The sequence below is a fragment of the Aethalodelphis obliquidens genome, unplaced genomic scaffold, assembly GCF_003676395.1.
Source record: "Aethalodelphis obliquidens isolate GAN/ISIS:26980383/991018 unplaced genomic scaffold, ASM367639v1 scaffold51, whole genome shotgun sequence".
In the NCBI taxonomy this organism is placed as follows: domain Eukaryota; kingdom Metazoa; phylum Chordata; class Mammalia; order Artiodactyla; family Delphinidae; genus Aethalodelphis; species Aethalodelphis obliquidens.
Window position 1 is genome coordinate 10,172,724 of NW_020837995.1, and position 21,292 is coordinate 10,194,015.

The window sequence follows — 21,292 nt, forward strand, 5'->3', positions numbered from 1 at the left end:
ATAAGGTTCTGTAGCTACTGAATGACAGGTCTAGGATTGGGATTCAAGTCAATTTACTCTAAATCTTGTGGCTTAAAAAAAAAACCTTGTGTATACGTTCACTTCCTCCAGATTAATTCCTCAGTGTCCCAATATATAGTAATACTAAGGTGTACTACCATAGTAATCTAAAATATTCCTTCTACAACAGATTGGAAGTCTCTTAGAACAGTGTTTCTCTTCCTGGTTGGGCAGCTAAATGATCTATTGAATTTAAATAAAATCATAGTTACAACAGAAGATTCCCAGGCTCCATCAGACAAAAATTGAAGTAGAATTTTCAGAATGTAGCCTGAAATACACATCTGTGTATTCAGAATCATCCAGGTCACTTTGGTGCTCAGTCAAGTTTAGGAAATACTACCTTTTAAAGTACTTAAGACCCTTTGAAGGAAGACAAATTAGATTAAAACCATTGTTGTTTTTATTAGATACTCAGCTGTCTGACAATGCCCTTAAAAACAGTTGTCTTTAAGGGTTTTACAACTCAGTGGGAGAAGCTCCAGGGTAACAGCATGTGGCAGGACCTTGAGCAAGCAGAAGGCATTATTACCTGGAGTAGAGGTGCTGAAAGAGACATGGAACTATCACAAGGATGAAGATATGAAATCAACAGCATATAAAAATCACTGCTTTATAAACATGCAGAGCATGTCAAAACTGCATGAAAAAGTAGTGCAGAGATTTTTTCCCCAATCCATTTGAAAATAAATGTGACAATTCAAGTCAGCTTTTTGTACCTTTTCCCCTTGATATTGGAAGAACATCAAAGATCCAGTCCTCTTAAAGGGAGAAGGGTTTGATAACCAGTCTGATTCTTTATTTATAAACTATGCTTTAATTGAACCTCATTCACAATATCATGTTAAAACAATTCGTTTGCATCTTATGCCCCTTATATCTAATTGAAGGAAGAATTCTCAGAAGTTGAAGGAATTTCAAATATTATTTCTTAAGGTTGAGGAGGTTGGAGCATGTGTATATCCCTTACTAGACCAAGGGCCCACAAGTCTGTCCCAACCCAGTGCTTCTGTGCTAAGACTCTCAGAAGCACAGTGTCTTATTATTTAGTGACATTAGAATTCCAGCCTTCAATCTTTGACCTGTTTTACAGTCTAACATCCTGATAAAAGCCTCACTTATATTACTTCTATTAATATTTCTGGTTAACTTTCTGATAAACTTATATGTTGTTTATTTTGCTTGGTTGCTATTACTCTGCTTCAGAATTTTGCCAGAGACCCATCTTATTAACAAAGAATACACGTAAATGGGTTTTTTACTAAACAGAAATTATTTATAAATATTCATTTAAATAATGTGTATATCAGGGACTTCCCTGGTGATCCAGTGGTAAAGAATCTGCCTTCCAATGCAGGGGATGCGGGTTCGATCCCTGGTTAGGGAACTAAGATCCCACATGCCACGGGGCAATTAAGTGCACATCACAACTACTGAGCTCGTGTGCCTCAACTAGAGAAACCGCGTGCTGCAAACTACAGAGCCCACACACTCTGGAACCTGAGCGCCACAACTACAGAGCCCACGTGCCCTGGAGCCTGCGCTCCACAACTAGAGAAGAGAAAACCTGCACGCCACAACTAGAGAGAAGCCCGCGCATTGCAAGGAAAGCTCCCGCATGCCTCAACGAAGATCCTGTGTGTCGCAACTAAGACCCGATGCAACCAAAAAAAAAAAAGTAGTACTAAATAATGTGTATCCCACCTTGTTCCAGGAAGGATTTAACATGGCTTATTAATAACTAAATAGATTGATTTATTAAACATATAGTACCCTTTCTGTGGCATTGATGATTAAGGTCTAAGATCCAATTCTAGGTTTGCCAAACATGAATCCTCACAGGATCCTATTAAGAAAGGAGCCACTGCTTTCCTAAAATCTCTCCTTTGCTTTTGCGATTTCAAAACTTCCTCATTAATGTATCATGTGGAATAAATCAGAAACCAATGTTATAGCCATATACTACTTTGTTTTTGTTTATAGAAAAGCAAAAACTAAAATTGTGTGATTGGAAACTTTACCTAGCCAAATAATCAGTAAGAAAAAGTTTTATTTGTGTTTTTTGTAATAGCCACTTAAAAGTCATTTTACTAGGTTCTTTTTCTTGCCATTTATACCAGTTCAAATAGTAAATCCCACGGTAAAATTCTGGCTTTGGCTGATTTTTAGCTATGTCAGTTAATCTAAACATATGCTTCTATTTTTAAGAGGCTTGGATTTAGGATCATTTTTTTTTTTAAGGTGGAACAGTAAACTCTTAAATGAAAAAGTCCTAAACCAAAGGATTTGTAACTAGTACCATTGTAGCCAAAGAACTCATTCGTTGCCTTTCCTTCATAATGTTTGTTTCTTAAGAAACCTTTCTTTAAAAAAATTTTTTTATAATAACTTTTTTAAAATTTTATTTTTTTATACAGCAAGTTCTTATTAGTTATCCATTTTATACATATTAGAGTATATATGTCAATCCCAATCTCCCAATTCATCACATCACCACCACCCCCCAAAGAAACCTTTTCAAAAAAATTTAATGCACAATTCTAACTTTAAAAAACAGATCAGCTGAAACTACTACAGTTTAAGTAAGTGAGCAACTGAGGTCTAAGTACTGCCCACTCAGCCTTCTTTCTCTTCCATCCCTCATCAACATCTGAGATGCTTCCAAGGAACCATTAAGGCATCCCAGAGCACCTTTCCTAAGGAATTTTTTTCCTAGTGTCCATTAACCTCTTTTCTGGAGAGTGTCAGAGGCTAGGAGAACCTGAAAAATCAAATAATTACATTTTGGTACTTGCTAACTGCTCAGTGAAGATTTGGTGGTAGTAGTTTAACCTTTAAAAAAACGTTTTTAATGTCAGTGGGCTTACACAGTTCATCTTTTTCAATGCCAGATTGTGATGGAGCATAGTGTAGATAATCTAGATCTAGCTGCATGTAGCTTTTATTCTAAGGGTGCTAGGGCATCCCTAAGGTAACAAGCACTAATAATGTCATTTCTCCCTCTCCTGCTTTTTGGTATCTCTCTACACTCCTGACTCTTATATAGGACAAAGAACTTTGAGTCTAGTAAAGTCTATAAGGCAACATGGAGAGATGGTGGAGACAACTCTCCTAGCAATGTAGTATCTAAGCAGCCAGGCCGAGTGACAAATGGTCAGCCTCAGCAAGCAACCACAGGAGCAGCCAGCGGCGGATACATTAAACGGTATGCCAGCTCTTCCCAATATTTTTATTCTTTTCCTAAATGAATGGCTCTCTCTGGAGACTGGGTGTAATTATGCATGAACCCCAACTTATTAATTAGAAATAGCATTTATTCCTTTTTTTTTTTTTTGGATGTTTTTTTAATTTTTTTTTGGCCGCACAGCATGTGGGGGTGTGTGGGATCTTAGTTCCCCGACCAGGGATCGAACCCGTGCCTCCTGCAGTGGAAGCGGGGAGGCTTAACCACTGGACCACCAGCGAAGTCCCTTATTCCATTTTAATATTTGCCTTCTGACAAAATGGTGACTGGGATTGTTGACATTCAAGGATGGATTAACTTTTCTTTGTAAAGTACTTTCCAAATTATTCAAGTAATCATGTTTTACTTCTGTAAATAAGAAGATGTGTTTTAAAATGTATCATCTAGAGTAGGAGTCGACCAAATCCCTATAAGGATATCTGTAAAAGGTCAGATAGTAAATATTTCAGACTTTACAGGCCATACAGTCTCAGTCACAACTACTCAACTGCTCAAATCTGTTGTAGGGTAAAAGCAGCCATAAACAATATATAAACAAATGAGCATGGCTGTGTTCAAATAAAACCTTATTTATAAATTCAGAAGGCAGGCCAGATTTGGCTTTGGGCCAGGATTTTGCAACCCTTATTTTAGAGCAGTAGTTCTTTAGACCTAAGCATGCATCAGAATCACCTGGGAGGTTTATTAAAACACAGATCGCTGGGGTCCCTTCCAGTCTCTGATTGAGGAGATCTGGAGTGGAGTGTGAGAATTAGCATATTTTCATGTCTAACAAGTTCCCAGGTTATGCTGGGAATTACACTTTGAAAAACCACTATCCTAAAGTTATTTCTTAATCTTAAATGGCTTTAAGATGTTGTGCTCTCTTGGATTAGTCTTTCCATTTTTACTATGGAATGTTTCCCAAGAATGGTAACCTGCATCTGTTGGGTCCAACACTTGCTGAGGTCATTTTGGTTACTTATTTTTATAAAAACTAAATCCAGACTCACTCCATTTCTAATTCACCCCAAAGTACTGAATTAACTATCTTTTTGTGATAGTATAACAAATGATGCCAGGGAAGATGAAATGGAAGAGAACCTGACTCAAGTGGGCAGTATCCTAGGAAATCTAAAAAATATGGCCCTGGACATAGGCAATGAGATTGATGCTCAAAATCGACAAATAGAACGGATCACAGAAAAGGTAAGAGCTTTTTAGTGCCACAGGAAAATGAGACATCCGGTATAGTGTTTAGTGATAGACATCTGTGCTAGATGCTCTGGGGGAGAGCAATAGGGATAAGATCCTGTCCTCACAGGCCTTGCAGTTTTGATGAGTTCTAACACATTGAAAAACAATAGTCGAGTCCTCCTGTCTCTTACTCAACTGGTTCATTTTGAAACCAAGACCTTGGGACGAAGTGGTTTTATTTAAAATTTCACACATGAAGCTCACAATCTCCTCTAACCTTTCTGTGAGCTGTCGGGGTTTTTTTTTTTTGTTTTTTTGTTTTCCCCCTGAAAGAGCGAGTTAGCTTTTGGAATTTTATTTTGTTAACTAATAACAAATTAGTAAGTTCCTGAATCTTCATCTCATGAGTCAGTAGGTAAAAATCAGTTCTGCAGAATGGTTCTCATGGGGTGGACACACAAAAACAAGAGTAACAAAAAAGTGTGGTTGCTATTTGTTACTTCATATGATATAAAATATACTGAAATTGTGTTCTGTGTTTGGTTGTGTCACATCTAAAAGCTGTTCTTATTTATTGTTACTTCATTAAAATCTCAGTATACTTTAAAGGTTGGGGTAAGTTTTTCAGCTTGGCTTTCTGTTGAATCACTTATGATGGATTTCATTGAGGCAAATAATGGTTCATAAGATGTTTTCAATGCTGTTACGTGGGTTTAGGCTACATATTACCCATCATTTTAACTTACATATTGATATGGATGGTGATACATCTGTTCCACAGATCTTGGGGTAGGTTATTTCAGTCTCTGGGTGAGATCTAGGCTAGCTCCAGATGAGCTTCTATGATTCAGTTCAGGGGACTCCCACAAGGTCCAGATCTATAGCAGAGAAGAGCATTATATTTTCACTGCATCTACATGCCATTGATTATAAGATGCATCCTAGTTTCAGACATGTTAAACTATGAAAAAAAATGTTATAGAACTCATGAAATACTGGCAACTTCTTCTGTTATATCTTTGTCATGTTTATACACCCAGGTTTTTCCAAATGAATTTGATATTCTGTCACTTCTTGCCCAAAATGAGTTTTGTAATGTGGCTTGGACTATTTCCGGAATTTTCTCAATGTGTCAGTTACTCTAAGTACATGAAATTTAATGTTTATTAGAGCAGCTTATCTTGTGAAGTAATGCTGGTATATTTTTCTTTTTTCCAGGCTGACACCAACAAAGATCGTATTGACAATGCCAATGCCAGAGCAAAGAAACTCATTGACAGCTAAAGCTACTGCTGTACTTCTTTATCATTTATTCACTTCCCTAGCTCCTCCTTCAGTCATTACCTTTCCAGAGTTTGAAATTTTGGTTCCACACTCTTCTAATCGGGAGATGATGTGGAAGAAGATCTAGGAGTAACAGCCCCCCTATTCTTTTATTTTCTTTTTCCCTTGAGGGTAGACTGCAGCTTAGTTTTCCTTCTAGTACTTTCTTTCTCAGTCCATACTCTTAGGTTGGTTTTCATACATCATATATAATGTTATTTTTCATTCTCTCCATTTACTTAGCAAGTTCTTCTGCTTTGAAACTTTGGAAGCATTGCCAAAGACAGCCATGTCAAAGGCTGAGGGCAGTAGAGGCAGGCACAGGAGGAGAGGCAAGAGATAAGAGGTCGTTACCTCAGTAAAACCTGCAGACCCTAAAGCCAAAAGTTGCATAACCACAGTGAAGATCTAGGTGGGTTTAATTTCTGTTTAAGTTGCAGTTTTTGCCAGTTTAGGCCAATGCTTGGTTTTGGAGCCTGTATACACAATATTTTTGTTATACATCACAACTTTGCAACCTCTGCTTCAAATAACAGAATGAGTTTTCTTAAAGTGAGCTTAATTTCTGAACTCTTGGTGGTTCATCTATGTACATAGATTCTATGATCCCATTTCATATTGCACCATATAGGAACACATGGTATAAATGAATGGCTTTTTATTTTCATATTATTAATAGTATCATGGTCCCATTACAGGCCTATTAACCTCATAAATTTGTCATTAGTCTTTGAAGAAGAAATATGTAAATATGTATATATATTATGAGAATTTCTCTCTACAGCAGGGCTTAAAATTTTTTGGAAAAGTTTGACAAAGTATATCACGTGAATTCAGATTTACCTCAATGCCAAGAATTGTTTAGATAGGAAAAAAGAAACTTGTTTTGATCTCAGGTAGAAAATAGTTAGATTACTTTGAGTTTTATGTAGCTTTAAACTTTTTTAAAAACTAGAATTTATTCTGTTTAAAAATGATTTAGAAAATTATGTCTTTGGTTTACTTATTGATGATTGCACTATGATTCTCTTAGCTTTTTGGATTCAACTTCCAGAATCACATTTGCTTAGATCCTGAACAGTGTTATAAGAATCTGATTGGTATTTGTCACCTTTATTTAAAAACTAGCTTCTGCACACTTCAAAGCTATTAATGTCGATTGGTTTGACCAATAACCACTGTTTGATCCTTACAATTAAATTTTGTAACTAACTAATGGAACTGTTTTTTCAAATAAGTGATGTGCTTCTGTGAGTACTTTTTGGGGGGTGGAAAGCAATAATTTTGTCAGCTCTTATTTGACAAACTGAATAGAGCAAAGATCCATAAATCAAAAGGCACTCCAACAAACACCTGACTTTATTAGCACCTTTCCCATTTTCATTGGAAATATAGGACTTTTCATTGCTATGATTTGTCATAAGGTTCATTTTAATCATTACTAGTTGTTTTATTCATTTGAGCTTATAATACACTAGCGACTGAAAGTGTTTATGAGTGAAAACTGCAACGCACTTACTGGAGGAGATAGAGTTAACATGGGAACTTTCAAAGGCTGAAAAGGAAAATATTTATAGTGAGATTTAATTAGGCCCTCAGTAATAGAAATGCCACATGCCAAAAAGGAGTAGTTTGGCAGGTGGTAGTAAATGTGTGTGTATAATAAGAAGGTATAAAACACTGGGGGCTGTTCTATACTTAAATATCCTTCCTAAAAGCGTTAAAAAAAAATTTTAACACTATTATGGCTGAAGGAAATAGTTCTAAAGATACCAGTATGCTGTTCCAACAGTATAATTGGTTAGAAGTGTGAACTAAGGCACCATATTGTCTGGATTTACACTCTAGCTCTGCCACTTGCTGGCTGAGTGACTATAAAACCATTTCTGTGCCTCAGTTTCCTTGTGCGTAAAGTGGGATTAATGATTCCTACCTCATAGAGTTGCTGCGAAGACTTAATGTGGTAATGCATGTAAAGCACTTAGAGCAGTGCCCAGCAAACGTAAGAGCTTATTAAATGATAGCTGCTATTCTCTCTAGAGCGGAGCTCTTTTTGGGTCAAGGATCTCTTCATGAATTTGATGAAAGACAACACAGCCTATCTCTCCAGAGAAACAGACACACAAACACACACACGTGAATCATGCATAAATGGGTCTTGAAAGCCCATCCATGGATCCCAGGCTACATATTTTTTCAAAGCTTCTGCTACTGAGAAAAGAGGAATGAGGACGTAGAACTTAGGCTCATAATACACTAGAAATAGAAGCTGTTGACTTAAAAGTCTTCTCCTGTGACACTGTCTGGAAACTTGTTTCTATTACTTTTGAAAGGTAGTGACTGAGGTGGTTAGCACAAGCTCTGGAGTCTGACCAACTGTGTTCAAGTTTTGGTTCAATCATTTACTAGTTTTGTGACCTTGAGCATAAAACTGACCTATAATTAAGGAGTTAAACATTATTCTCCACTGAACTTAATTTTTTTTTAACAATAAGCTCCCTCTTCAGGTTTCTGGTCTTATGACAGTGATCTTTATCCCCTATAGTTGTGCCTGTTTTTTTCTTCTTTCACAGTTTTAATTCATCATTTGTTTACCACATTTCAACTCTAGATCTTTTCATGTCATGTATGGATTAGGAATCTCCCCTTAACTTAAATTTCTACTTCCCAGACATCCTATACTCAATTGCTCTTAGAATTAGTTTCTTTAAACGCTATTCTTTAGGTTACTCCCTTACTAAAACCCTAAGTTATCCTAGTTACATTCCTAAGCATACTTATAGTTCTCAGGTTGATATTCAGGTTCCTTATTCTCTACTCATTTGTTTTTCATCCTAATGTAGTGTTTGCTCCAAGCCTTCCATTTCTATACAACTTGCTAAATTCTATTTTAATGTTTTACAGGTAAAATAAATAGCACCATTTATTGAGCGCTTACTCTGTCATAGGCACTATTCTAAATGCTTTTATGTATATTTTCACCAAATCCTCATAACATACATGAGAGGTAGGAGGTGTTTCCCCATATTATGGATGAGAGTAAGTTGCTCAAAGTCATAAAGCTAGTAAATGATAGACTTTGGATTCAAATCAGGATCTTTCTGACTCCAAGGCCCATGTTCTTACTCAGTATACTACACTGACTTCTAACCAAGCTCTAAAAGAAGGTAGGTGATTTAGAATCTCAGTCTCCAGACCTCAAGTCAACCCACTTTATTAGCTCATATTTAAGTCTAAATACTTGTGTACTATATCTTTGGGCATATTACTTCACTTAATCCCTGCCCTCAAGTAGCTCAGTCTAGCAAGAGGCAGATGAATACAGAATGTGAGAAATGCTGCCGTAACAGATGGAGCAGTTAATTCGGCTTAGACTTCTCAGGAAGGGGCTTAGACAGAAAAGGAGCGTGTTAGTAAGAGAGGGCATTCTGACTGAGCAAACAATGTAAAGACAGTTAAAGGAGACAGACGTTGCACTGTGGGTTTAAGGAGCAGAATAACCTGGTAAGACTGGGCAAGTGAATGAGAGTGAAGAGAGGGTATCTGGAAACAAGGCTGGGTCCAAGTTGTGAAAGTTAGCCATCAAAACGGGATTCTCTTAAGGGTAGGGATTTTTAAAACTCCCATTAATAAATGTCTTGGGACATTTAAGTTATTTAATTTATAAGTTCTGATTTATTAGATAAGTATTGATAAAATAGAGAAATGTTCAGTAGATCAATAAGATTAAGCATTAAACAAAGTTTATAAAAAACAAAACTCAATTGGTAATGTAAACTGGCACCCCCATCCCTCCCCAGTTGAGAAACAGAGAATAACATGGGAAAAAGAGAACCCCTAGACCAGATTTAAGGTCAGAGAGACTTTCCTCATATAAACACTAGGCTCTTGTGATCTCTTGACGTAATGGTTAAACTAGGTTTGTAAAATGAGAACTAACAGTACATGGTAAATGACGGCCCCTTGGCTAAGACAAAACATCCGAAAACAGCAGAGTTGTAGCTTTCTAAATGTTCCTGCCAGTAACAGTCTGAAAAAAATCTACTTTTATAGCTTCAGTTTCTCTTAATAAGCATGGTTTCCAGTACCACAAAATGTTTATAAGTCACATGAAGGCATTTCAGTACTCTTGCAACCCGAACAAGAACATAAAACATTTCTTATCAGTTTACTTTCAAACAAAGGGCCATTTACAGGTTAAAGTTTCCCTGTCGTCTTACTTTAAAGGATTAACCTTTCTTCCAGCCATAGTTATTAAAAAATCTTTAGTATATTCTCTCATTCGGAGAATAAATTTGATAAACATAAGTTGTTGTAAAATACTGTAACAGTAGCTTTTTGATAGGTAATTTGATTATTAGAGTTCTAAATACAAAAAGATGACCAGAAATAAGAGACTGTTTCTAACAAAGCTTCAGGAAAATCTTGATTATTAAAACCCTTGTATCTTACAAGTTTTGCATACAGTTTTAGCTCTTCAGAGCCCTCTATCAATAAGGCACCTGCAATAGTAAAAAAAAAAAAAATTGCTACTGCAGCCTTGGGAACACCTCTTAGTGTTGTGTTGTTGCTTCTCTGACAAAGTACACTTTTAATCAAGAGTCATACCTTTATGTACATCCTAAATTCCAAGTATAAACATTGCAATTGAACTAATGGACTGGAGTAAAATCATAAATCCTTAGATTAACCATAGCAGCCTCTCATGAATTATTTGAATTTCATAAAAATATGAAGTGTCAACACAGGGTGGAATGGCAAATGATTTTCTGAAAGCTCGCACATTGAGACACATGAAATTTCAAGCTGTTGTGTGGAGCTATTCTGGTACCAGGCAGCATCCCCTCACTGTATACATAGCAACTAGCTACTGGGTTTCTCAAAGCCAAACAAATGATGGTTTCAAAGATCAACATTGTCCTTTGCCCTATCCATGACTCAAAATGGAAGAGTCTTCCTGTGTTTGATTCCCTTTAGCTTATTTGAGATGAGCCCTGGAAAGGAAAAAGATCATTGAGTGAAATATAACCTCCTGGAATATCATCTCCTCACTGCAGATATCCTTGACAACAACAGGAGCCTTTCATTCAGCCAGATTGCAACAGGTTCCAAGTCAGTGTCCTGTATGGTTCACATGCTCCTGGAGAACATCATGCAAACTTCTTCTTGGTGGCTGTGAACCTCTCCATGTACTGAAAATCATGAAAGAATACATGTGTTATTTTTCCCTGAGCAAATAACTAACTTATTGGTTATTTGGGATTTTATGATTTTTTTTCCTTTAGTTTTTTTTTTTTTTTCGGTACGCGGGCCTCTCACTGTTGTGGCCTCTCCCGTTGCGGAGCACAGGCTCTGGACGCGCAGGCTCAGCGGCCATGGCTCACGGGCCCAGCCGCTCCGCTGCATGTGGGATCTTCCCGGACCGGGGCACAAACCTGTGTCCCCTGCATCGGCAGGTGAACTCTCAACCACTGCGCCACCAGGGAAGCACATCCTTTAGGTTTTTATGGTCCTTCATTTCCTACAAAATCTACCTATTCTAGATGCAAATTTAAAGCACATGGTTTTGTGGGGTGTTTTTTTTCTTTCCTTTATATCTTAATAGGACACCTATCAAAAGAAAAAGATGCTTTACAATAAGCTGTCGAGAGAAAAATATCATCTTGGCACAATACCATTTGGCTGATTCTCAGAACCCACCTCCAAAATGGAGAACAAATCCTTACTGACATAAACGGATTATACATACGTCCCGTACCTAGGAACACTCGTGTGAGTTACTTCACCTTTCTCTTCTCTGGAGCAGTGACTAGAAATTCAGAAGTACACTAATACATACCTTATCATAGCCTTCCAGTTCTCGAAGTTTCTTTATTTCAAAAAGGTTGCCTTCTACAGCAAGCAGACAGATCTGGGAATCACTGAGGATGCTCTGTGGAAGCATACTGAGCTCAAGACAATTCTCCTCCAAACGAAGAACTTTAAGGCGAGGACAGCAAGATATCTTCACTGAGATCTGAGCTATCTATTGAACAATTTATAAAAGGGATAATAGGAAAAAGTATAAGCACTGTAATGATTATTTTTTACTAAATTAAAAAATCTTTACTTGACTATTTGTCCTAGTTCTTTCTTCTACCACCTCCATTTTCTCACTACCCACTCACTCCAGAAGCCTCTTGTGTTATCCAGCTTCTGTTACTACTACACTTTTTTGGGGAAAAAAAAACAAATCTTTTTTGAAGGTCACCAGTGGCTTTTTGGAAACACATTTTTCTGATAATAAAAGCGCTGTTCATTATAGAAAATTTGAGAATCATACGACGTTAGAGAAAAAAGTTACCTGTAATCCATCACTGTAAACATTTTGGTACAATTACTGCCAATCTTTTACGTGTACATAGATGCCAACCACTTTACTGCCAAAGTCAAGGATTCGTTGCCCTCATTCCCTGTTGCATTTGACTGTGCTATCCCTTTCTTGAAACTCCCACTTCTTGTACCTAAGTGCTGTGTTTTTCTTCCTATCTTTTGAATTATTCCTGATTTTTGGCTTCCCTTCTTGTTTGTATGGACATTTTTCAAACAGCAGTCCCTAATACTTAATATTCAATCTTTCTAAACTTTCTCCTAGAAAGCTCATTCATTCTCTTTTTTTTTTTCTTTTTTGCGGTACGCGGGCCTCTCACTGTTGTGGCCTCTCCTCTTGCGGAGCACAGGCTCCGGACGCGTAGGCTCAGCGGCCATGGCTCACAGGCCCAGCCGCTCCACGGCATGTGGGATCTTCCCGGACCGGGGCACGAACCCGTATCCCCTGCATCAGCAGGCGGACTCTCAACCACTGCGCCACCAGGGAAGCCGCCATTCATTCTTAAAGCTATCACTTCTTTTAAGCTATCTATCTACATTCATTTCTGCCCACCTCTATTCCACTCCTATGTCTCTGATTTTTAGTAAAACACATTGGATGTTTCACCGTCATAACCCACTCAGCATGCCCATTCCCAATAGCACCACTCTTCTTTTAGGCTCTTGAGCTCAATACCAAGCAGTTATCTTTGATTCATTCAGCTCTTCTGCCCTTTAAATGCTCCAAGCCACCTAGTTATATTTACTATGCCTGGTATCATCTCAGACCATCACCTGGGACCTTGTTAAAACTGCAAATTCTCAGACCCTACCCCAGACCTACAAAATCAGAAACAATGAGTGTGGAGCCCAGTGATCTCTTAACCAGCTCTCCAGGTTATTCTGATACACACTAAAACCTGAGAACCATGGATTTAAGGCAGCATAGGTGAATGTAGAGCAAGTGCTCAATTTGCTTAACAAGTTTTTTCCAATATTTTTCCCCAAATATTCAGAATTTTTTTCCAAAAAGCTCAAGAACATACAAGAATATCCACTTTAAGGAAAAGATAAAGCCAATCTCATCCAAGACTGACTGAATTTCATCATAACATAAGGTCAGGACATTCTATAACAGTTTTGTCCAATAAAACTTATTGCAACTAGTGGAATGTTCTATATCTGTGCTGTCCAATATGGTAGCCACTAGCCACATATGGCTGTATTGAGCCATACTTGAAATATGGCTAGTGCAACCGAGGAACTGAATTTTTAAGTCTAATTTAAATGAATTTTAATGGCCATGTGGCTAGTGGCTACTGTAATGGACTCTGCAGATCTAGAAGCGTAGACACTAGAAAAACTAAAGACTACCCAGTCTCACTATGATCAGTGTTTCATCATTTGTGCCTTATGTCTAGACCAAAGATTGTTTCTCCAGTCAGATATGTGTTAACCAAAGAGTTTCTGAAGTTATGGAAATAAATTTCAAATACTGCAATTAAAGCTGTCCAACAATCTCCAAAAATCCTACCACTGACGGTTTTTCCGCAAAAGCAGGACACACACTTGACAAAGATGTCAGCAAAAGGACAACTGAATGAACTCTGATGTCCAACTCTGAGAACATATGAGTTTAAGCCTCTTTTCCACTCTATCTTCCTGACATAGCTCCTTGCTAGATGATTAGAGGTATATTTGAGGATGATCTGAAGAACTCAAGGTTTGTGAAACAGAGGTTTAACTTTTGAAATTGCCTCACCATGTTACCCATCCTACCCTCCAAAAAACACCTACACAACAAACACACCCAGTGTCTCAACTAACTTCACGGCACTTTGGGCTTTGAAATTAGTCCAGCCCATAGAATATACCTCTCTTCTAGCCTCTGATACCCCTCTCCATGATTACAGTTTAGAGAACAATTGTTTATTCAGGAGACCGTAAACCCACATACATGCTGTAGAAAAAAACCCTTAAGCTCTAGACCTGGTTCTGGTTGAGGTTGAGTTCGATGACCTGCAGCTCCTGCACTGTGTCAGGTATGCTCCGAATTTGGTTCTTGGAGAGATCCACTACATCCAGGTGCCGTAGGTTACAAAGTTGGGATGGTAGTGCTCTCAGCTGGTTCCCAGAGAGGCTCAGGGTCTTAAGGGCAGATAGTTGCCCAAAAGTAGATGGCAGCTCTCTCAAGTGATTGTTGTTTAGGCTTAGTGTCTCTAGTTTTTTCAGATTGCATAACTCATCAGGAAGGACAGCTGGCAAAGAAAAATTTAAAAACCTGAATCCAACACAGCTGAAAAACACCTTTGATGAAGTTTATAAAAACTATATGGCAGTCTGTTATGCCTCTTGTTAATATACATAGGCATTTCACATGTTGTGCCATTTTTAAGTATTTCATTTTTACCAACATCGTCTTCAGAAGGTGAGGGTGCCATCAAAATTCAGGAAAGCATTATGTGTATAATAGGCTCCTTTTGTGAAGGGGCCACTGCACAATCCCACAGCAATTTTGTGGGATTTGGAAGGCCCTCTCCTTACCATCCCATCCGCCCTTCCAAATTAGCAGCAAAGTTAGCTCTGCTTACATTATACCCCAAAGATGGTCCCTTTCAAGTCCAAATTAACCTCCTACCAATCATTACACCAGGAGAGGAGGCTTATATATGTAATTACAAGAGATAGAAAGCTTCAAGGACTCTGACATTCTTCTGCATCTTGAGCTCCTGAACAGTTTCATAACAACAAAAATCAGCTTGTAAGAAAAAAAAAACACCCTTCTTTTTCTTTTTTAAGATTCTGATACATTTATTTGAAAACCAGTTTAATAACATTATAATCGTACTCCACACTCTATTCCAAGAGAAAAACCACCCTTCTTAACAGCTGATAACTAGCAAAATTCCCAGGCGCAAAAGCCATACTCAGTTTGTTGTTGTTCAAGGACAGGCTCTTCAGCAGAGTGAACTTCCCTATAATCATAGGCGGTAGACTCTCGATCTTGTTGTTGGACAAGTCGATGGTCCTGAGATTGCTTGTCAGCTTCTGCAACTCTGAGGGGAACTGAAGAAAGGGGCTCTCAGCGCGGAGAATCCCTTACCTATTAACTTCACCGCCCGCCGTCCCTCTCCCTTTAAATTCCCTTGGTCGGATCCCTCCCAGTCTCACCTCGGTCAGCCCACGGTCCTTAAGCTGAAAGACACCAGTTTTCTGCGCGGTTTCCACATGAGCGCGGAGGGCACTGTTTCCCATCCTAGCGCCAAGGCTCGGGTCTCTGCGGGAAGGAAGAGCAGCTGTCACCACTCGGCCCTGCACCCAGCCACCCCGTCGGCCTCCCGGCTAGGTCTCAAGCTCCAGCTGTCACCTCCTGCCGATCCCTGGATCTTGGGGGCCAGCTCAAGAGTGGCAAGGAAGAAAGGGAAGAACACCAGGCCCCACCGCTTTTGCAGCTGTTCCAAGGCTAGACGCCGCTAGGAGCCTACAGAGGATCAGGGATCCCCGAACTCGCCTCCTACCCCTCCGCTCACAGCCGGCTCCGCAGGGGAGGACCCGGGACCCGCGCTCGCCTGGGATGCGCTCCCTAGGCTTCCGCCGGGTCGGAAACGCCCTGTGACGTCATCGAGCCGCGCGGTGCGTTCCGCTCACTCTCCGCGCCACCCGGAAAGGCGGCTGCCAGCCATGGCTGAGGCGAAAGCTTGGGACCCGGCGTCCGAGCCAAACGCTGCGGGGCTACTGCTGGGACATTTCGTAGCTTCGGGCTTGGTTACTCAGGTGCGTGGTGGGCGATGCCGTCATTAAGGGGGTGCCCACGGTGGCGACAGAAGATAGCTGTGAGGTGGTGGTGCTGGCTGCGGGAGTGGGTGGGAGGGTGCTGGCTGGGGGCTGTTCTAGAGTCGGGGCCGATGGAGCTCCTTGTAGGCAGCAGAAGTGACTGGTCCGCGGTGGGTTCTGCAAAAGCGGGGCTCTAAGGAGATGGTGTTTCAAGTGTCTGGCAGGCGAGTTATCCCAGGTCAGTTCTTGGGCGGTAATAAAGACTAGTGTTACCCGCCTTTTTTCATCCAGTGATACCGCCTCTAGATTGTAATCGGTGGCGGGGTTGGGAAATAACGGGTAGGTGGTTAAAACATACGTTCCCAAAGAACGCTCGTTTGTGTGAAATATTGAAGCATTACGGGAGGCGCCGGGTACAGGAGAGCGCCAAGGGAAGCACGCATCTTTAAAGGCCGGGGGGGGAACAAAAAAACATTGGTGAAAAAGACCCGAGAGACCTTGGAACATGATTGGAGGAAGGAATTAATTTTGAGAAGGAGAGAAGAGGGAGATTAGCCAAGGGGTGGTAGTTTTAGGTTCGGCGGGAAGAGCATGTTCATAGGCCAAAGGGAACAAGCCAACAGAGGGAGAAATTGAAGATGTGAGGGAATAATGGAATAGAAATGGCAGATGTGACAAGGGAATGGGAGAAGGTTGAGAGAAGGGAAAGAAAATTTGAGACAATGAGGAAGTTGAGGAATTTCACTAAAAAGGCAACTGAGAAAAATAGAAAAGGTAAAACCATCTACAGAGATTAGCACTATGCACATGATGAAAGATTTATGAAAAATAGACAACTTTTTATACCTAGAAGAGTCATTAGAGAATTCTACTATCTACTTACAGTAATTTTAGGATGCAGAAACTAAGACCTGAGGAGACTAAGAAACGTGTCCAGGGCCACTCAACTAGTGAAGTAGAGTTAGATCCCAGAGCTCTCCCTTTTCTGACACATTATATCATCTCTAAAATGAACTGTAATAGATGATAGATACTGTAACACTATCTTGAAAGAGTTTAAACGTCTGTTGAAGGACTTTTCTAGATTACTTGAAGACCTAGTAGCCAGACCTTATGGATTTGGGGGGAAACAAGGGGTAGGAATGAATGCACTGGAAAATAGGCAAAACATAACCACAGCACTCCCCAGTTCTCACCTTCCTCACTTCTCTCCTGTGTTTTCTTGCTACCAGATTACCTAGTGCTCTCACCTGTATTGTCCAGTTCTGTAACAAAGTAATTTGGTAAATTCATACTATAAGACATTTGGGACTGAGAATTGGGCTGCGAGTTGTCTGTGGGACGATCTTCATAGTGTCCTTCAAGTAACACTAATTAGACAGATACCTGTTTTGTCAATCCATAGCTCCATAAGACCTTGTTATAGGGACTTCCTTGGTGGTGCAGTGGTTAAGAATCCGCCTGCCAATGCAGGGGACACGGGTTCGACCCCTGGTCTGGGAAGATCCCACATGCCATGGAGCAACTAAGCCCGTGAGCCACAACTACTGAGCCCAGGTGCCACAACTACTGAAGCCCGTGCACCTAGAGCCCATGCTCCGCAACAAGAGAAGCCAGAGCAATGAGAAGCCCGCACACCCCATCGAAGAGTAGACCCCGCTCGCCGCAACTAGAGAAAGCCCGTGCACAGCAACAAAGACCCAATGCAGCCATAAAAAAATAAATAAATAAATAAATGTTTTTTAAAAAGACCTTCTTATAATCTTACTGCACAGCTAGGCCCAGTGAGGAAACTTTGAAGATTTGTAGCATGATTTTACTTTAAGCAAACTTTACATATAAAAAACCTATTTTTATTACAAGGATTTATCATTGATTCTTTCAAAATGATGTATTATGTGATCCCTTTAAGCAGTCCATCCCTTAAGTGCACATCCTCCCATGTGAATTAAAAATTGAGTGATGCTTAAAATTGTGATGTGATATGATACAACTCTTATAGAAAATGTTGTTTGTTTCAGCTTTGTTCTTTTTTTAAAAAATATTTATTTATTTAGGCTCCCTTGGGTCTTAGTTGCAGCACACGGGATCTTTAGTTGAGGCATGCAAACTCTTAGTTGTGGCATGCATGCGGGATCTAGTTCCCTGACCAGGGATCAAACCCAGGCCCCCTGCATTGGGAGCACGAAGTCTTACCCACTGGACCACCAGGGAAGTCCCAGGTACTGAGCATTTATAATGTTTAGTTCTTTCTGTCTGGAATACCTTTTCCTTCCCAACCATCATGAGCTTGTTAAGGGCAGAGAGCTTGTTTCGTTCATCCTTGAATCTTCTGTTGCCTAACTCAATAAATGTTATAAAATTGATTATCATCAGTCAGCAAACATTTGCTACGAAGGGCCAGAGCATAAGTATTTGAGGCTTTTAGGTCCATAGGGTCGCAACTAGGCTGTTGTAGTATGAAAACAACATGAGATAATAAGTAAATGAACGAGTGAAGTTGAATTTCAATAAAACTTTATTTCTGGACCCTGAAATTTGAATTTCGTATAATTTTCATGTGTCACAATGTTTTTCTTTTGATTTTTTTCTCCAACAATTAAGAAATATAAAAACCATTCTTAGCCCTTAAGCTATACAAAAACAGGCGATGGGTGCATTTAGTTCATAGGCTGTAGCTTCCCAATCCTTGGCCTATATGATATCTGAAGTTCTTTCCTGTGCTAACATTCTAGAGAAGAAAAAGAGGATAGAAAAAATTATAGATGAAGCCAAGGGATGAACAAGATAATATTCTTATTCTGAGATAACCTGCAATTTAAGAAAGCAGTATAATATAGAATGAAAGGATAAAAAGGAGGTGGAGGGTAGCCTTTTTCAAGGAATAATTATGCCTGGACAAAACATTCCTTTATCTAAGAGAGGGAGAATGCGGAAAGAGACAGTATGAATGACTTGTAACCAATAGAGGTCATTTAATGAATCAGGTGAATGATTCCATAGCCCAGGAAGTGTTTAATTTTAGCCCCAGGAAGGTCTGAGAGACTAGGTCATTTGTGTAGAAGTGATTCTCCAACAATTTCAACTTTAGAATTTTTTGGTAAGCTATCAGCAATGCCAGTCTATTGTGCATGATGCCTTAAGAAATAGTACAAAGTGATTTTCTTCTTTGTTTTTCTTATTTTTAAAATATTAATATTTGGGCAAAAGATTTGTGATGGTGCAGGTTTTAAAAAACAGGAAATATACATTGCACTGTCCTACTCTGTATTTCATTTTTCAGGGGCAGCGTTGGACATAATATATCCTCATATTTTAGACACGTGGCCATGCTATTCCAACACACACACAAACTCTGACGTATTGCTGCTTTCTCTGTTCACTTACCAATAGGAGATGTTAAATATATCTAAGAAATCAACTTCTTGCTTTGTGAACTTCTCCAGACTACAGCAGATCACAGATATTCAAGCTGAAATCTACCAGGTAAATTATGTTGGAGTTTTTACTTTCTACCTCTAGTATGGAAAAAAATCTTAACTGGCTCCAACAGTAATCCTCTTGCACGCAGGACAGTGTCTATCTAGCACATAGTCGTATAGGCTTTTCTTTGCAGTAGTTAATAATAGTCATAATGGTCATAGTAGTAGTTAGGAGTAGTAGCAGTAGCAGCAACAGGGCTTGAACACCAAAATGAAAAGATTCAGTAAATCCCTGGGCTCTCATAACAAATCATCCTCCTGGTCCCCTTAAATATTCCTGAGTTAAAGACTGTCCATTTTTATCAAAGCCTTTACTTCAGGCTACTTTCTGCATGAGCTAAGTGTTTTTTTGTTTCTAATGTAGAAAAACCTGGAAATTGAACTCCTAAGACTAGAAAAAGATGCAGCAGATGTTGTCCATCCTTCCTTTTTGGGTAAGTGGTTTAGTTAAATGAGTAATCATTGAAATTTCAACTTTTTCTTGGATTACTTTAAGCACTAGGCTATAAAATTATGATAATTTTTCCAGGTATTGCCCCAAAGCTAACAAAGTCAGTAGAGCTTAAAAGACAAAGGCTGAGGAACTTTCCAGATGAAAGGATCCTAAAGAGACATGACAGCTAAAGCACAGGGTAGTCATGGATTGAATATTTGATTAGAAAAATGTTTTTTTAAAATAAATGACATTATTGGGATATTTGGTGATGTTTAAATATAGGCTGTATTAAATATTGGTAGTATTGTACTAATGTTAAATTATCTGAATTTGATACTTGTAGTATAGTTATATAAGAGAATGTTCCTATTTTGGGAAATACATGCTGAAGTTTTAGGAGTAAAAGGTCCTGACATCTGCAACTTACTCTCAAATTGGTTAGCAAAAATATATGTATGGGCGTGTAGAGAAGAAGGGGAAAAAAAGAAAACGTATCCAAATGTTAGTTGGTGAGTCTAGGGGAAATGTATATGAGAGTTCAATCAATGAGCTATTCTTGAAACTTTCAAGTTTCAAATTTTTTCTAAATAAAAATTTAAAAGAAGAGACAACTGACAACCATTAACAATTCTGGGGAAAATATTGAAATAAAAGTAGCTTATAAGACAAATGCTTGTTTTTTAATGCTCTAATATAGAATATTAGAGACAGACACTTTATGTGAAGAATATGGCTCTGGCTATAAACACTGAACTAGGAGTAGAATTGGGAAACAAAGAATTTAGCACTAGATTGGGTTGTCAGTAGGAAAAGTAAGAGAAAATAGTTGAAAATGAAACTGGTATTGGTATTAAAGAGAGCAAAGGGGAGATATTTAGGAGAGAAATGGTGGGATTAATTTTTGACCATTGATAGTATTAGTGACTTCAAAACTTGTCCTGTTGCTAATTATAATTACTGTTTCTGGTTTGTGTAGCACAGAAGTGTCATACTCTGCAAAGCATGAATAATCATTTGGAAGCGGTGCTAAAAGAAAAACGGTCCCTCAGGCAAAGACTGTTGAAACCCATGTGCCAAGAAAACTTGCCTATTGAAGCTGTTTATCACAGGTTAGACTAAAAAGTAGACGTTAACAGTCACACATGTTCCCTGAGGGTAGTTTTTGTTTAGACTAATAGTTATTTCATAGCATAATCCATTAAACAGTATATGAGTGATTGTATCTATTAATATTGTTATTAATGCTGATACATTAAACCAGAAAGAAAATCCTTTACTTTTTTTTTTTTTTTTTTTTTTTGCGTTACGCGGGCCTCTCACTGTTGTGGCCTCTCCCATTGCGGAGCACAGGCTCCGGACGCGCAGGCTCAGCGGCCATGGCTCACGGGCCCAGCCGCTCCACGGCATGTGGGATCTTCCCGGACCGGGGCACGAACCCGTGTCCCCTGC

General features: G+C 39.1%; 3 protein-coding genes across 19 annotated transcripts in view; 2 read left to right on the forward strand and 1 right to left on the reverse strand.

Annotated features, from left to right (window-relative positions):
• SNAP23 (synaptosome associated protein 23) overlaps nucleotides 1-7,040 on the forward strand; it is a 36,112-nt gene extending 29,072 nt beyond the window's left edge. For all 3 annotated transcript variants that reach the window (XM_027084044.1, XM_027084046.1, XM_027084045.1), the window contains exons 6-8: nucleotides 3,107-3,265; nucleotides 4,348-4,492; nucleotides 5,699-7,040. In XM_027084044.1, the coding sequence (XP_026939845.1) occupies nucleotides 3,107-3,265; nucleotides 4,348-4,492; nucleotides 5,699-5,764 (370 nt within the window). In that variant the 3' untranslated portion in view covers nucleotides 5,765-7,040. The remainder of the gene's footprint in view (nucleotides 1-3,106; nucleotides 3,266-4,347; nucleotides 4,493-5,698) is intronic.
• The window catches only part of LRRC57 (leucine rich repeat containing 57), a 28,416-nt gene extending 12,641 nt beyond the window's left edge, over nucleotides 1-15,775 (reverse strand). For 3 of the 9 annotated variants that reach the window (XR_003428204.1, XR_003428202.1, XR_003428201.1), the window contains exons 1-6: nucleotides 15,323-15,428; nucleotides 15,079-15,217; nucleotides 14,141-14,409; nucleotides 11,643-11,828; nucleotides 10,833-10,995; nucleotides 5,227-5,358 (exon numbers count right to left, since the gene is read on the reverse strand). Coding sequence is in view for 5 of the 9 variants with exons in the window: in XM_027084034.1 (XP_026939835.1) it covers nucleotides 10,954-10,995; nucleotides 11,643-11,828; nucleotides 14,141-14,409; nucleotides 15,079-15,217; nucleotides 15,323-15,406 (720 nt within the window). In the remaining 4 variants the exon portion in view is untranslated. Of the gene's footprint in view, nucleotides 1-441; nucleotides 607-5,226; nucleotides 5,359-9,454; nucleotides 10,996-11,599; nucleotides 11,829-14,140; nucleotides 14,410-15,078; nucleotides 15,218-15,322; nucleotides 15,429-15,518 lie in introns of those variants that run through there. The other 6 variants (XR_003428203.1, XM_027084034.1, XM_027084035.1 and 3 more) reach the window with 6 other exon arrangements.
• A 22-nt stretch (nucleotides 15,776-15,797) lies between these two features.
• Nucleotides 15,798-21,292, forward strand: part of HAUS2 (HAUS augmin like complex subunit 2) — a 9,617-nt gene continuing 4,122 nt past the window's right edge. For 2 of the 7 annotated variants that reach the window (XR_003428205.1, XM_027084040.1), the window contains exons 1-4: nucleotides 15,798-15,925; nucleotides 19,319-19,411; nucleotides 19,772-19,841; nucleotides 20,820-20,952. Coding sequence is in view for 6 of the 7 variants with exons in the window: in XM_027084040.1 (XP_026939841.1) it covers nucleotides 15,833-15,925; nucleotides 19,319-19,411; nucleotides 19,772-19,841; nucleotides 20,820-20,952 (389 nt within the window). In the remaining variant the exon portion in view is untranslated. Of the gene's footprint in view, nucleotides 15,926-19,208; nucleotides 19,412-19,771; nucleotides 19,842-20,819; nucleotides 20,953-21,292 lie in introns of those variants that run through there. The other 5 variants (XM_027084037.1, XM_027084039.1, XM_027084038.1 and 2 more) reach the window with 5 other exon arrangements.